The sequence below is a fragment of the Ambystoma mexicanum genome, chromosome 2q (genome assembly GCF_040938575.1).
Source record: "Ambystoma mexicanum isolate Mex_15411 chromosome 2q, UKY_AmexF1_1, whole genome shotgun sequence".
Taxonomy (NCBI): Eukaryota; Metazoa; Chordata; class Amphibia; order Caudata; family Ambystomatidae; genus Ambystoma; species Ambystoma mexicanum.
Window position 1 is genome coordinate 1,349,324,554 of NC_090924.1, and position 13,073 is coordinate 1,349,337,626.

The 13,073-nt window shown below is 42.8% G+C and overlaps 1 protein-coding gene across 1 annotated transcript in view; it reads right to left on the reverse strand.

The window, feature by feature from the left end:
- The window catches only part of DYNC1LI1 (dynein cytoplasmic 1 light intermediate chain 1), a 1,016,060-nt gene extending 1,004,226 nt beyond the window's left edge, over positions 1–11,834 (reverse strand). The window contains exon 1 of the mRNA XM_069648812.1: positions 11,493–11,834. Coding sequence (XP_069504913.1) covers positions 11,493–11,641 — 149 coding nt within the window. The 5' untranslated portion in view covers positions 11,642–11,834. The remainder of the gene's footprint in view (positions 1–11,492) is intronic.
- Between the last annotated feature and the right edge of the window lie 1,239 nt (positions 11,835–13,073).

A 13,073-nucleotide genomic window follows, 5' to 3' on the forward strand; every position in this document is an offset into this window, starting at 1 on the left:
CTGATATGTGCTGCACATAATATGTAACCTGTGTGTATAATTTGACAAGAAATTGTAATGGTGTAAAAGTATGTTTTTGGCAAAATCGGATTTTAAGTAAAGAAAATGTGGGAGTTTTTGGACATTGTAAAACTCACCTCATAAACCTGACATAATTTCCTTGGAAATCCAACCAGTTGAGAGCAAGGCGGAGACTAGCATCCCTGCCCAATCCAAGTAGTTGCTGGGCATGCTTAGTTAACCCTGTTCAGCCTATACTTTGATGATGTCACTAGGCATTATAAATAAGGGTCCCTGACAAGACTCTGACAGACTCTTCCCGATTTCCTGTGCTGCGTTCCTGTACCCGTCATCTCCCAGATCCAGACTCCAACTACAAGGCCAAAACATTGCTGATCCTGCTCCAGGGTCTACTGCCAAACCCAGGCATTGCTGGTCCCATTCCCAGTAAGGCCTCAAATCTGAAAACCACTAAAATTCTTAAATAAAAAAAAAAAAGGGAAAAGCTGTGGTGTTTTGGGAAGCATCCTGATCCCACCCACTGCATGCTGCTGCCAATCCCTGTTTTCTGCAATCCTGCCATCCAGCTACCTGCTAACCTGTAGGATCCAGTAACCAGAATTGCCAGTCCAGAAGTGCTAACCGGTGACCATAACCATCCTTTGGTATCCAGTCCCTGCCCGTACCGCTGATTTTGTCCGGCTGTCCTTTGTTAGACCAGATCTGTGTGGTGACGAGAACGCTGACTGTCCAAAATCCTAACTAAAGTAAACTGAGTATCAATTGCCACCCCACCTAAACCCATAGCCTATCTTAACGTGGTCCTCATCCCACTCCCCAAGTCATCCCATTCTTACCCTGATAACTTGTAATGCTGTCAGAATCATTCTTGCCACCCGGTCATTGATTTCTAGGGCTAGCGACATCTCTTTGGTAATTTTGTCTTGTGAAATCCCAAACTATTAATCCTATTTCGAGTGATCAGACTGGTTCTGCCAGGGTGGGCGCTGGGGAACTAGGTTTGAAATCGCGAATCAACCCTGGAGCTTTCTGTGTCCCTTTTTGGTGGCCTAGCCTGAATACTCTAGTGTAGAGTAAAACTATTCTTGTCAAAACTGATTTCCTTTCTTTCCTTTTTCACTGACCGGTATTCCAAAAACGCACCTCATTCTATTTTGCCTATCTCATTCAGCTTAACAGCTAAAGACCTAGTTTCACTACTATAATATACCAGTGATATATATCTATCTCCCTACCTAAAAACTGCAATATTTTACCTGTTTTTCTGGATGCGACGCAGTTCAGTCATCACCACCATGTCCAGATTTGACGCAAGGCAATCACCATAACCATGTCTCAAGGTGATTTTGGTTGTGTGCGTCGGGTTAGTCGTGGGAGATTTAAGTCCATCTCCAGTAATTTGTGTATGTTAGTCTAGTGGAGTCTATCTTCTACTTACTAGTTTAGGTGCATGTTTCTTAGAGTAATACAAGTGGACTCTTACTAGCTAGCTGGAAGCTTATATGGTGAGGTTGGTTTGAAGATGGCCATCTTGTAGGCGTGAGGCAATTGTTGAATAGTGGATGCAAGGTTGCGTGGGGTTGGCGGTTTACACATGAGGTTAGAGTGTCCTGTCTGGTGGGGGTCGGGGGGGGTGCTGGGTAGTGGGTTTGGTGTTAGTTGTGCCTGTTGTCTGTGTCAGCCCCGTTAGGTATTGTTAGGTCCTGATTGGATTGTCGCTCGTGGTCTGTTCAGGCTTGTATTGTCCTATTAGTTCTTGTGGGTGGTCCCCTTCCCTGCTGGTCCTCTGTGTTTCCTGTTCAGTCATGGATTTGTTCTTAAGTAGCTCTCCTTGCATTTTTGGTTTTATTGTTTCAGTTGTCTTTGTCTGGTTCCCAGGTCTTGAAGAGCCAGGTTCAGCAGTCTGAATTTTAGGTGGTCTTTTGTGTTTCTTATTTCTTTCGGGAGGTTGTTCCAGGTTTTTGCCGTCAGTTGGGAGAGGAGCCCCCAAGTTTTTTCCTGGAGTATGGTTTTGGTTCCAGACGGATTCCGTTGCTTGACCCCGAGGAGTCGCATCGGCTTGTAGATGGTTATTTTCTTTTGTAGGAATTCTGCTCCCTGGCCGCTAATTGCTCGGTGTGTTATGCACATTGTTTTGAATGGGATACGTTGTTTGATTGGAAGCCAGTGTAGTATTTTCAGCGCTGGTGTGATGTGGTCTCTTTTGGATAATTTGAGAAGTCTGGCTGCTGCGTTGGCATTCCGAGGTAGAGGCTGTTGGCATAGTAGATTCTTGACATGAGGGCGACAATTGTCAGTGTTTTGTGGGTGAAGGACAGGAATGGTAGGACTCTTTGTTGAGTGTAGGAGGAAGAAGCATTTCCTTTATTGTGTTTACTTGGGGTTCTAATGTTAGTGCCTTGCCCAGTAGGACTGCCAGATTTTTGGCTACTTTTGATGGTGTAGGCACCGTTCCCAGTTCTGTCAGCCACGGGATATAGGTGTTCTCTTGGTTTTTGGAGATCATCACGTCAGTCTTTCCTGCCTTTATAATTAGGTTGTTGGCGTTCATCCAGGTGTGGATTTCTTTGAGACGTTCTCCTAAAGTTGCATTTTCTTGTGCAGCTTTGATTTTGTAGAGCATTTGGGTGTCTGCGTAGCTGTAGCACGCAAGATTGTATTTTTTGAAGAACTTGATTAGCGGAGCCTGGTAGATGTTGAAGTACAGTGGTGATTGGGAGGATCCGTGTGGTACTCTGCAGTCGTACACTCGTGGAGCTGATTTGCAGGGCTTTATCCACACAGTCCCTGTTCTGTTAGCTAGGAATGGATTTTATCCAGATTAGTGCTAGGGCCGTTATACCCATTTCTTCTAATCTCTCGATGAGGGTGTCATGGCTTATTGTGTCGAATGCTGCGGAAAGGTCAAGTACAATCAGGGCGGAGGTTGTGTTGGAGTTTGTCTTTAGCTCATCACAGATGGATATGAGTGCCATTTCTATTCCTCTCACAGGCCTGAATCCCACGTGTGCTTGGTCCCGCAACTGGTGTTTTTCTATGTGTTCTTGAGTTAGTTTGTATATATAGGTTTCTAGGAGTTTTGCTTGTAAGGGATATTTGAAATAGATCTGTAGTTGGAGAGGTCTTCCACGTCGCTACTTGTGTTCTTAAGGAGTCGTTTAATATACACTGATTTGAAGTCTCGCAGTACAGTTCCTGTTGCGAGCGACAGGTTCAAGAGATTTCTGTAGTATTCTAGATGTAGTATTCTAAGGGTGTTCCTTGTGTGAGGATTTCATTTAGGATGTTGAACATTTCTTGTTGTGTGTTGGTCGCTTTGGTGATTGTCATCATAGTATCTTTTGAAGTTGCCTCTGGAACCGAGATTTCTTACCTTGGTCATATTCTTTCCTCCATTCTAGTACCAGCTTCTTGTTCATGGTGCTTATGGTGGGGTGAACCATTTTGCCATTGCTCTTTTTCTTGAAGGAGTGAAACTGTTTTTCCAGGGAGATGCTGTTGATTGTTATGAGCGATCCATTTATGTAGTAGCTCTGTTTATCCGTCTAGGTCTGCCTTGTCCCGTTTGGTTGCCGTTCGTTATGCGAGTCCAAGTTGTTCCATTAGGTTGCTTGCTTTGTAGGCTTTCCATTTTCTTTTTGTGGTGGCTTATAGTTTGAGGGGCTGGTTGGTTGCTTTAGTTGGTAGAGTGATCACTAATGGGATGATGAGATGGCCGCTCCTGAGTATCTGCATCAGTGGTGCAGCCACTTATGCAGTGCATACAAATAAAGCATTTTTTAGATAATATAGGAATGTTACAATTTCTTTTTGTAGAGATGTTCGTCATTTCATTGTGTTTTAAGAATGTTTTAGCGGAGGGGGGATGTGTAGTGTGTTGTAGTAATTAGAATGATGAAATATGGAACATAGAATAGAAAGGGGCTCGGGCTCAGCGCTCCTGTGGGAGCAGTTGAGAGGGAGAAGCAATTGCGCTACTGAAGAGAGAAAGCCGAGTGGTTTCTGTGGGGGTCTTACCTTGCTGTGTGGACCGTTCTACTTTAGGTTGTAAATACTTCCTTAGGATATGTTAGTAAAAACAGGACGTGACTGAAAGTAAAACCTGGAAACGTGTATTACAAATCTGGCAATAAAGCTCCTGGCAGGACCTACGCCTGGAATTAGTTGAAATAGGTAGAATTCATCAACGGATATGCTGCTATCGTAAGAACAAGCTTGGCATTAAGGCGCTGGGGTGTTAATACTGGAGGTGTCTGGGGTAGTACTGGTGTCTACAGATGCAGTGGAGGTGGCACAGGAGCTGGCAGCATCACCTTCCTCAAAGCGAGGATTCATAATATCCTTATATTTTGAAAGAAGAGCTTTTTCTTGTGGAGAAAATCTGGTCTGGTGTATGGGACCTCAGTAAGCCTGGGCCAAACACTGTAAAAGGCTGGGTTCAGGAAAGAGAAAGAGGACCAGTGGTTTGGGCAGGGATCATGCACAATGTGCGTTTCCGAGCATGCCTGGCAGCACCCATTTCATTTTTATCTATTAACCAAACACTGCTCTGCGTCATTCTCCAGTCCCGTTCCGTTCCTTCCCGGCGACAACATCCAAGGAAATAGATAAAAGGAATTGGATGCCTTGACAATACGCATCACTGTTTTTCCCAATGTGTTATTCTGAAATGGTACACACATGTTGGTACTGTGACACAACAGTAGATTTGCTGATAAGTTTAGGGAATGTCACAAGAATAGTAGTCCTAGCGTATGGTACACGAAAATATGCATCCACCATGCTGTTTAAAATTGCCATTGTCCCTTGAACAGGGTATGGATGCTCCCCTGAGTAATTAGTGTGCTGTGCCTACCTACCTATATAGCAGAATTGGTGAGAAGTACTTAAAAACGGAGTTCTGCTGGGAAGGGCTGCTACTGTTCCATTTCAAGTATAAAATCCAAAAGACGCTCTGGTAGATTTTCACGCTGTCTACCTGCGAGTACTCTACCTTGGAAGGGGGCAAATGTAGAGAGAAGATTTAAAGTAAAGGTCAACCTGCATTCCCAGTTATTCCTTACCTGCTCTACTGACACTAAAACAATTGACTATCACAGATAAGAGACTAAGCAAAACAAACCTTCGTATTTAACACCAAAAGCATTTCCTAATCAAACAAACACACCGAAAACCTCCAGCTCAAACCAATAAATGTTGCCGATGTGCTTTGAAAACAAATAAAATGACAGTATAAAATGACCATGGAAAGACGTTGTTAAATGAAGACTGCTTCAAGTACGTACATTCCGAGGAAAACAAAATTCACCAATGCTGCCCTGGCTGGGCACACATTGCTACACCAGCCTTCCGAATCAGGATCAATAAGAATACCAATTTTAATAATATTTCCCCAAAGTGTCCTTAAGCGTAGTCAAAGGGTAACCGTGATGCAAAATGCTATCAAAGTGAAACATAATTTCTCATACCAGCTGGCTGTCAGCAGTACACTGCAGGATTTACAGGGGGTGCGGGGGAGAGGGGAGTGGATAGAATGTATAAATGATAAGCTTGGAAAAGGGAAGTGTTATTCATGAGACTCAGGTGTGTACATTCCCGATAGGCACCTCATCTGAAGAGCCGTATCCTCCATGTGACTACTACTTCAGTCAACTCAGTCCCTGTGAATACCCAAGCTACACATCAAAAGACGTATATATTTTAAGAGTTATTTCTGGTTATCAGTTTAAGCACTTATACATGGTGCACCACTTATCTTGTTAAGTAAATGTAATCATTTATCATGTTAGTCTTCCAAAAGTATACATTTGAAAGACAACAGTAAAATCTGTGACCTCAAAAATTACAACACACCCTTCCCCCTTCAAATCTTGTGCTAATCCCCGATTGTGTGATTAATTGCACATTTAAGTTTTTACCAAATTCTACACCCTCAGATTTAATAAAGTTTCAGAGCACCGCGGGAAGACATCAAGTAGGAATGTTCCTGAAGTTTAAAGAACTGATTCAGAGAGCACCACTGAAGTCTTACAGGGATTCATTACAGGCCCACGTTTGACGAGAGACCCCATTATTCTCTTGTCCTCAAAAGAACAGTCATATACCAGACCTTTCTTTCCAAGGCGTAGTCAGTTGGGGGATGGGGAACATGGACTAGAACAAAGCAATCAACGGGAGGGGCTTTGATACAGGATGAACCCAGTGGACAAAATCAGAAGGATAGTGATATCCCACCAGCTCTGCCCACACCGGATGCCAAGAAGTTTACATGTAAATTAGCTGGTAGGATAGGTCAGTAAGTAGTGAGTCGTGCTGTATGACTCAGCCCTTCATAACTGAAGACCAGTACATTTGGAAATAGCTAACATACGGCCTCAAAATGTTCACTTCCTGTGCTCAAATGCGGGAATAATCTGGCACAATTTTATATAAAAATGTGATGGATGGTTGCAACAAAAATTACCAATTCATCACAAGCACTAACATGCATGTCATTCTAGAAGAACTGTAAACATCTCAAGGGTTGAATGAGATGCTTTGTACAGCCTACGTGACCGATAAATGTGAAGGTGGCATCTAGTTTTGATATGTAAATAATACAAAATAGGATTCGCTTTTTCGGAAGGTCAACAAACCAATTTGGGATAATCGATTCAGCACTACACGAGTGATGGACATCCCAAGGGCACAATTGTGTTCACATAGTTTGCCACACAACATTACACACAGGGCAAAGTGGTGGTTTCTTTTCTCACTAACTAGTGAAATATAAAGTGTCACACAAAGACAATTGCAAAACACAACATTGTACAATCCACCTACGTGCCTGTGCTCACCATTCACTTGTGTGGCCAGTTAAAATAGTACATCAGTTATGATGTCCATCTCAAGCTTTAACGTTCTTTTTGGTTCCAAGATAACGTATGCAAGCCACATATGTTCAATCGCTTAAAAAAATAATCTAAGTCTACGGCACGCCTAAGCACATCGAGTGCATCACGCAACAATATACCCGTGTGTACCTTACCAAGTACATAGACTGGGCGAAAACGCCAACTACTCGTGCCTCACCATTGTCATCCGATTTTACACAAATCTTCTCGAAACATTGAGCATGTTCACCCAATCTATCAGATCTACCCAAATTCCCACGCTTTAGGCCACATGTTCCTTCTATAACCTCCGTTCTTACTCACTCCAGACAAGCCTCAATGCTAGGTGTAACTGCCACTATATAAATGGCTGCTGATCCGCCTATATCCGACGAGTTTGAGATTGCCATCAACCGGGCGATAAAAACACAAAACGGGATGCCCCGTCGCCGTTCTTCTGACATTTGAAAGAAAAAGCTCTGGCTACCGAATCATAAGTTCAAGAAACATTGCCACATACATTAAACTAACGATCGTTCGAACAAATGGGAAATGCAACAAAGAAAAAGAGTGCGTTCATATTATCAACATTTATTGGCACCATAATGCGGCTGGCACAACTGTCTTCAATGATCCAAGTCACCGAATTAATAGACAACATCAACGGAAAGGTATCGGCTCCCATTATGATCGTGTTTGGAGGCTTGAACATCAACTTAATAAAATATAAACAAAGGAATGCCATTGGGAAAAACGGCATGTCCAGGATGCCTGCTTTATGGTGCAATGAAATGGATTCCCGAAACTTGACCAAGTTAAATGGAAACACAAAGGGGGTCGTTCCTGCTCAGTCCACATGGAAAAGAGCCGGCCAAGAATCTATCATAGATTACTTCTTTGTGTCTGACATAATGGCTCAACGTGCTGTTGCTTTACAGGTAACTTCAAACGCACAGAGTGATCATGACATGGTGAAAGTATCCTTCATTGCCCTAGAAGAAGACATCAACCAAACATGGAAACATAACGTGACAGAAGAATCCAACACGATTCGCTTACGGTTAAATGATAATGATGTAAACAAGATCAAAGGCTTATTGTGAGGAACAGGAGTCAAATGAATACCAACACCTACTAACCAATTTGTGGAAGTAAAGCAGGGGTTGTGAAACTATGTGTTTAAAGCTGAGCATTATTTTGACATGCAGATTCTTCAAAAGAAAACGTCAAATGCGTTCAGACATCAGGAAATGTCCAAGAACAAAAACTTGTTCTTGACAAAAAATAAAATGATAAAACAAATATAGAAATTGGCTGATTTCACATAAATACATGCTCAAACAACATGATGCTGAGGTAATTATGTCTAAACTAACCAATAAGAACTCATGTGAATTCTGGAGGCTGATCAATGAAGAAAGTGGTTCGCAACAAGCAGTCCAGGGCAATATGGTTTCCGAAATGATTTGGTGGCCCATTATACTAAATTAAATAGCAAAAAAGTAACAGTAAAGACTCGGTGCTTCCAAAATTAGATTGGTGGGATCTTAAATTTGATAAGGACGATATTCTAAGAAACTTCAAAAATATAAGTTCTTTGCGGGCTCCAGGACCCGATGGTCTCACAAACGTCACGCTTAAAAATGTATCCAGAACAATGGGCCAACTTTTGTTCAGTACTCTTATTGAAGATTACATCAGAGTGTGCAACTCCAAAGTCCTGGAAAAGTGCGGTGAATGTGCCGCTATTTAAAAAGGGTAACAGGGCAAACCCAAAAGGAGTACCGTCCAATTTCTCTTTTAGATGTACTAGGAAAAATCTATGCGACTCACTTGAAGCAAAAGCTACTAGACTGGATCAACCTTAGCCAACACGTTGACTGTAGGCAAAAAGGGTTTGTCAAGGGCGTGGGGTGTGGATTGAACTCGTTTTTAATAAACTTGATGAAAATGGAAGCAATAAGAACAGGTGTTTACCTTGCTTTCATAGACCTATCCCATGCATTTGACAGTATAGACCGTGAATTACTTTGGACCAAATTGAACTGTCCATTAAGTCTACTACTGATCAAGGAATTGCATACAAACACCGAAGTCAGGATCATACTTGACAGAAATGGAACCCTCTCAACCGCAATTAAAATGTTTTGTGGTGTCAAAAAAGGTTGTCCCCTGGCTTCGATCATATAAGTTGGGTATTCTATGCGGATGACTTGATGCTTCTTGATGTCACACCAACAGGCCTTCAACGAAAGCTGTACGCTTTGGAGGCCTATGTTAACAATAATGGCTTGTGCATCAATACAAACAAATGTGAAGTACTATACCTACAAGACGTGAGGAAATCTAAAGCTTGCATGAGTACAAAGTTTGAATGGAAGTTGGATAAGGAGACTTTAAAGACAACGTTATACACTAGATCCCTGGGTATGGAAATCAGCTCAAGTCTGAACGACGCACCCTGGGTGGAAAGTGCTAAAAACAAGTGCTGGCAATTAGCAATCCAAGCTTCCGTATTAAACAAGAAATACGGCAAGGTTTCTTTAAAATCACTAATTGCCTTTTACAATCAAAAAGCCGTCCCTGCGATGATCCATGGTGCAGAGTGAGCGTTGGGCTGCTCCTATACCTTATGGTCCACTTAGAAAACACCTTTTGGACAAAAGTACTGTGTCTGCCTAAGGGAACACAAACAGCCTGTATCCGCTATAAACTAAATCTATGGTATATAAATGCAAGGATTTGTTGGAATATGATCACACTCTTCCGTAAAATGACAATGGGAAATGTCCTACCACAATTCAAAGTTTTGCATAATCCTGACAGCGGAGGCAAACAATGTATGCTGTCCGTGTGGGTAATCTGGTGTAAAGAAATTCTTCAAGACCTTGATATTGACATTGATACCCGCCAGACCAACCCAACCAAGAAAAAGCTCTGGCAACAAGATTCGTTTGCGACAGGCAAACAGAGAGCTAGTCATAAGATCATGCAACTAGTACCTTGCAAAGCAAAAACTTTGAACAAGACCTAAAGATATCTGGAAACATTTCCGGATCAGCACTGCAGATTACTGTATATGAAATTTCGCCTTAACCTGTTTAAAACCAAGGAGACACTTAGCCTATGGCCTAATTATGCTGACATCAGAAAAACTTGCAGACGAAACAATGAAACATCTTACACTTTGTGCAAAGCCCTACGCGCGGGAAGAACTAAGCATATGGGACGCTTCATAAATGAAAGGCAGTCCCTAAGCGCTGAAAATTGGTGGCAAGTGTTATTTGATTAATCGGAAATTAACAATTGCTTTGACCTACTTTTTGGAGGACTTGTTGAAGCGATTAGTGGATGTGAAAGAAAACCATCAAAGCTTAACCAGTGCTTGAATGAAAATGATAATTTGATTGATTTGTTAGTAGATCACTAGCAGCCCAGTTTTGGCATTTTTGAGTCCACTTATAGCAATTTTCTCACTTTCTGTTTAATTGATTGTATTTTTAAATATCATTCGTGTGAAAATGAATTGAATTTTAAAAAGGTTTGTCAAACCATGGAAAACATTTGTTTAAAAAATAAATAAATAAAACAAATGACTAAATGGCCACGTTTTGAACAAACTATTAAAAAGGTTTAGAAAATCAAAGCAGGAAATTCATCACACCCACTTATTTCAAGAAAGAGGTCGGCGGCAAACTGCAAATTTACTTAACATGCGAGGTGGAATAAAGGATAAAAGGTCACACAACTTATATCTGCATCACAAAGAAGACAAACAAAATATGAATGAGACTCCACTGTCGCAATATTGCCCACACTTGAGAGAACATTTAGTACATGCACAGAGACGGGATTCTTTTTAAAAATCTGATACTCTGTAATAGCAAGATACATTTTCACCTGCTTCTCAGGGACTGCAAACATTATTCATCAAAGAGCTTCGGCTGTTTGTAAAAAACTTGCCAACATTACTGGCCCAGGAGGAATAATATATTTGGGGGGGTGAGTCTTGCCATATCAATTTAACTGTTTGCAAGACAACTGCACACCCTGGAGAACTGTGTAACTCAACCAGACAATCCCGGAGAACTGTGTAACTCAACCAGACAATACCACTTAATTTTAGAGACAGTACTTCTGTTTGTTTTTTTTTTTTGCGGGGCCACTGCCACACACAGATTGGAGTGCGCGCTCCCACGGCTTATAATAAACCCCAACCAATAAAAAGTCGCTGCTTCCGCCCCTTCCACGGGCACGCCCGCTAAGGCAGGTGTCAGCTGGGGAGCGCGCGCGACTGGAAGGTCTCGCGCACCAATTGATAAGCAGCAGAGCACAGAATCCCCACACTATAGCAGGACGCTTGACAACAACTATCAGACACAACCTGGAGTACCGCGCGGGCGCGAGCGCGTACTGTCACTGTGTCAAAATCATTGTAGTCAACGCACGCGCGCGTCAGACCGTTAATAGTTTATTCTCAGGTCCCAAATAAAGATTACAAAAAAACACCCCTTTTGAGAAAAAAAATGTTAATGTGACGGGTTTAGGGCGGAGGGCATTTTATAGGATTTAATACAAGAGGGAAAGCAATTTTATTACCATAAATTCTGCCCGTCATCATCCTCCCCTCCGCCCTGGTGGCCGATATGGATCTCCATCGGGCTGCTGGCATGGTTCGAGTTCAAGCGGGTGGAAGCAGGGGAAGAGAAGGAAGCAGCTCTGCCAGCAGTAACAGAAGACGCCGCCATGTTGTTTTTTTCGTCGCCCACTCCCCCTTCCTGATGAATGGAAAAAAAAAGCCGGCACCCGATGGCGAACCCGGATGTTAGGAATGATCTTCAGCACAAATAGCGGGCGCGCATGCGCAAGGCGTAATGGCTGTCACCAGCACAATGCGTGACGTCGCAGACCATCACAACACCGGGAGCATTCTGATTTTGTAAGTGGCTGCCACGGCGTCCCGATATTATCAGAACTGTATAGTTGATACAGCCTCACTGTCGATAGAAATAGATGAAGGACAAGCAGACATTCGGGCAAATAGTACTACCCTCTGCCACAAATCGATGTTCTGTCATTTGTATTTATTTTATTTTAATTGTGTACCTGGCCCAAGGGCATCTGGGAGCATTTCTTAGAAGTTTACAGAGTCATAATAAGTCTGTGAACGAAGATAGTAATTTGAATAAAGAAAACGGGGACGTATATTTTGCAGTAAAGTACATGACTGCAAGCATCAAACAAATAAAAGGTTAACTTTAACTTTGAACGAAAAACACAAAGTAAAGCATTCTGACCGTGATCAACGTGGTCGCAGGTGCATCATAATATCATTAGCAGTGTGTACTTAGATTTTCCCTACTATTGTAACAGAAAGGCATCATTTTAGTGCACGGAGTTGACTGATTATGGTCAACCCAACTCGGAGTGGAATGATTATGCTTAATTCAACTCTACTTCTGCACAGCTTCTTCATCAAACACTGAAACACACGAACAAGGAAAACTACGTCCATGAACAAACAGTCTTTGTATAGTCTAAAATTGAGAGGGTGGGGTCCGAGGTACAGTTGATGATAGTGTCACTTGGGTAGTCTTCCTCCTCCGATTCCCCAATCTGCCCCTCCTCCTCACCTGAGCTGATGTCTTCAGACTGCGTCTTTTTCTTCTTCTTCATCCATAGACTTCCTTTTTTTGTATGCAGATATGGCCTGCCACGAGAGGAAGCCACCTTGACCACTTAGGAGTGAAGCAGCCAGAGGGCCCCCTCCCTGGACGGCCCGGATAAGGGGAAAAAGCCAGAAGGCACAAAAACCCCTGTGGGGAATAGGTGAGTGCTTGAATAAGGCTCCTCTCGGGTTCCTGTATCCACATCTGGAGGAGGAGTTGGTGGGTTGGCTCAGGCCTTAGCAAGACAGGCCTGTTGGAATGTGGGTTCTTGGCTGAGCACTGCGTATCCCAAAAAGTACAGCCTTCAGGCTAAGCAAAGAAGGAACACAGGAGAGTCCAAAGAGGTAACTCCGGTGGAGGTGTAAGGCATAAACGACACTGAGGAAAGACAACTGCCGAGAGGAGTTACCAGAGAGGCTCCAGAGGCGGGAAAGGAGCACCTGCATAAAGAGGGTGAGCGGAGCCAGGGAATACGGAGAGTACAGGGACAGAAAAGCAGAGGGTAGGTAGA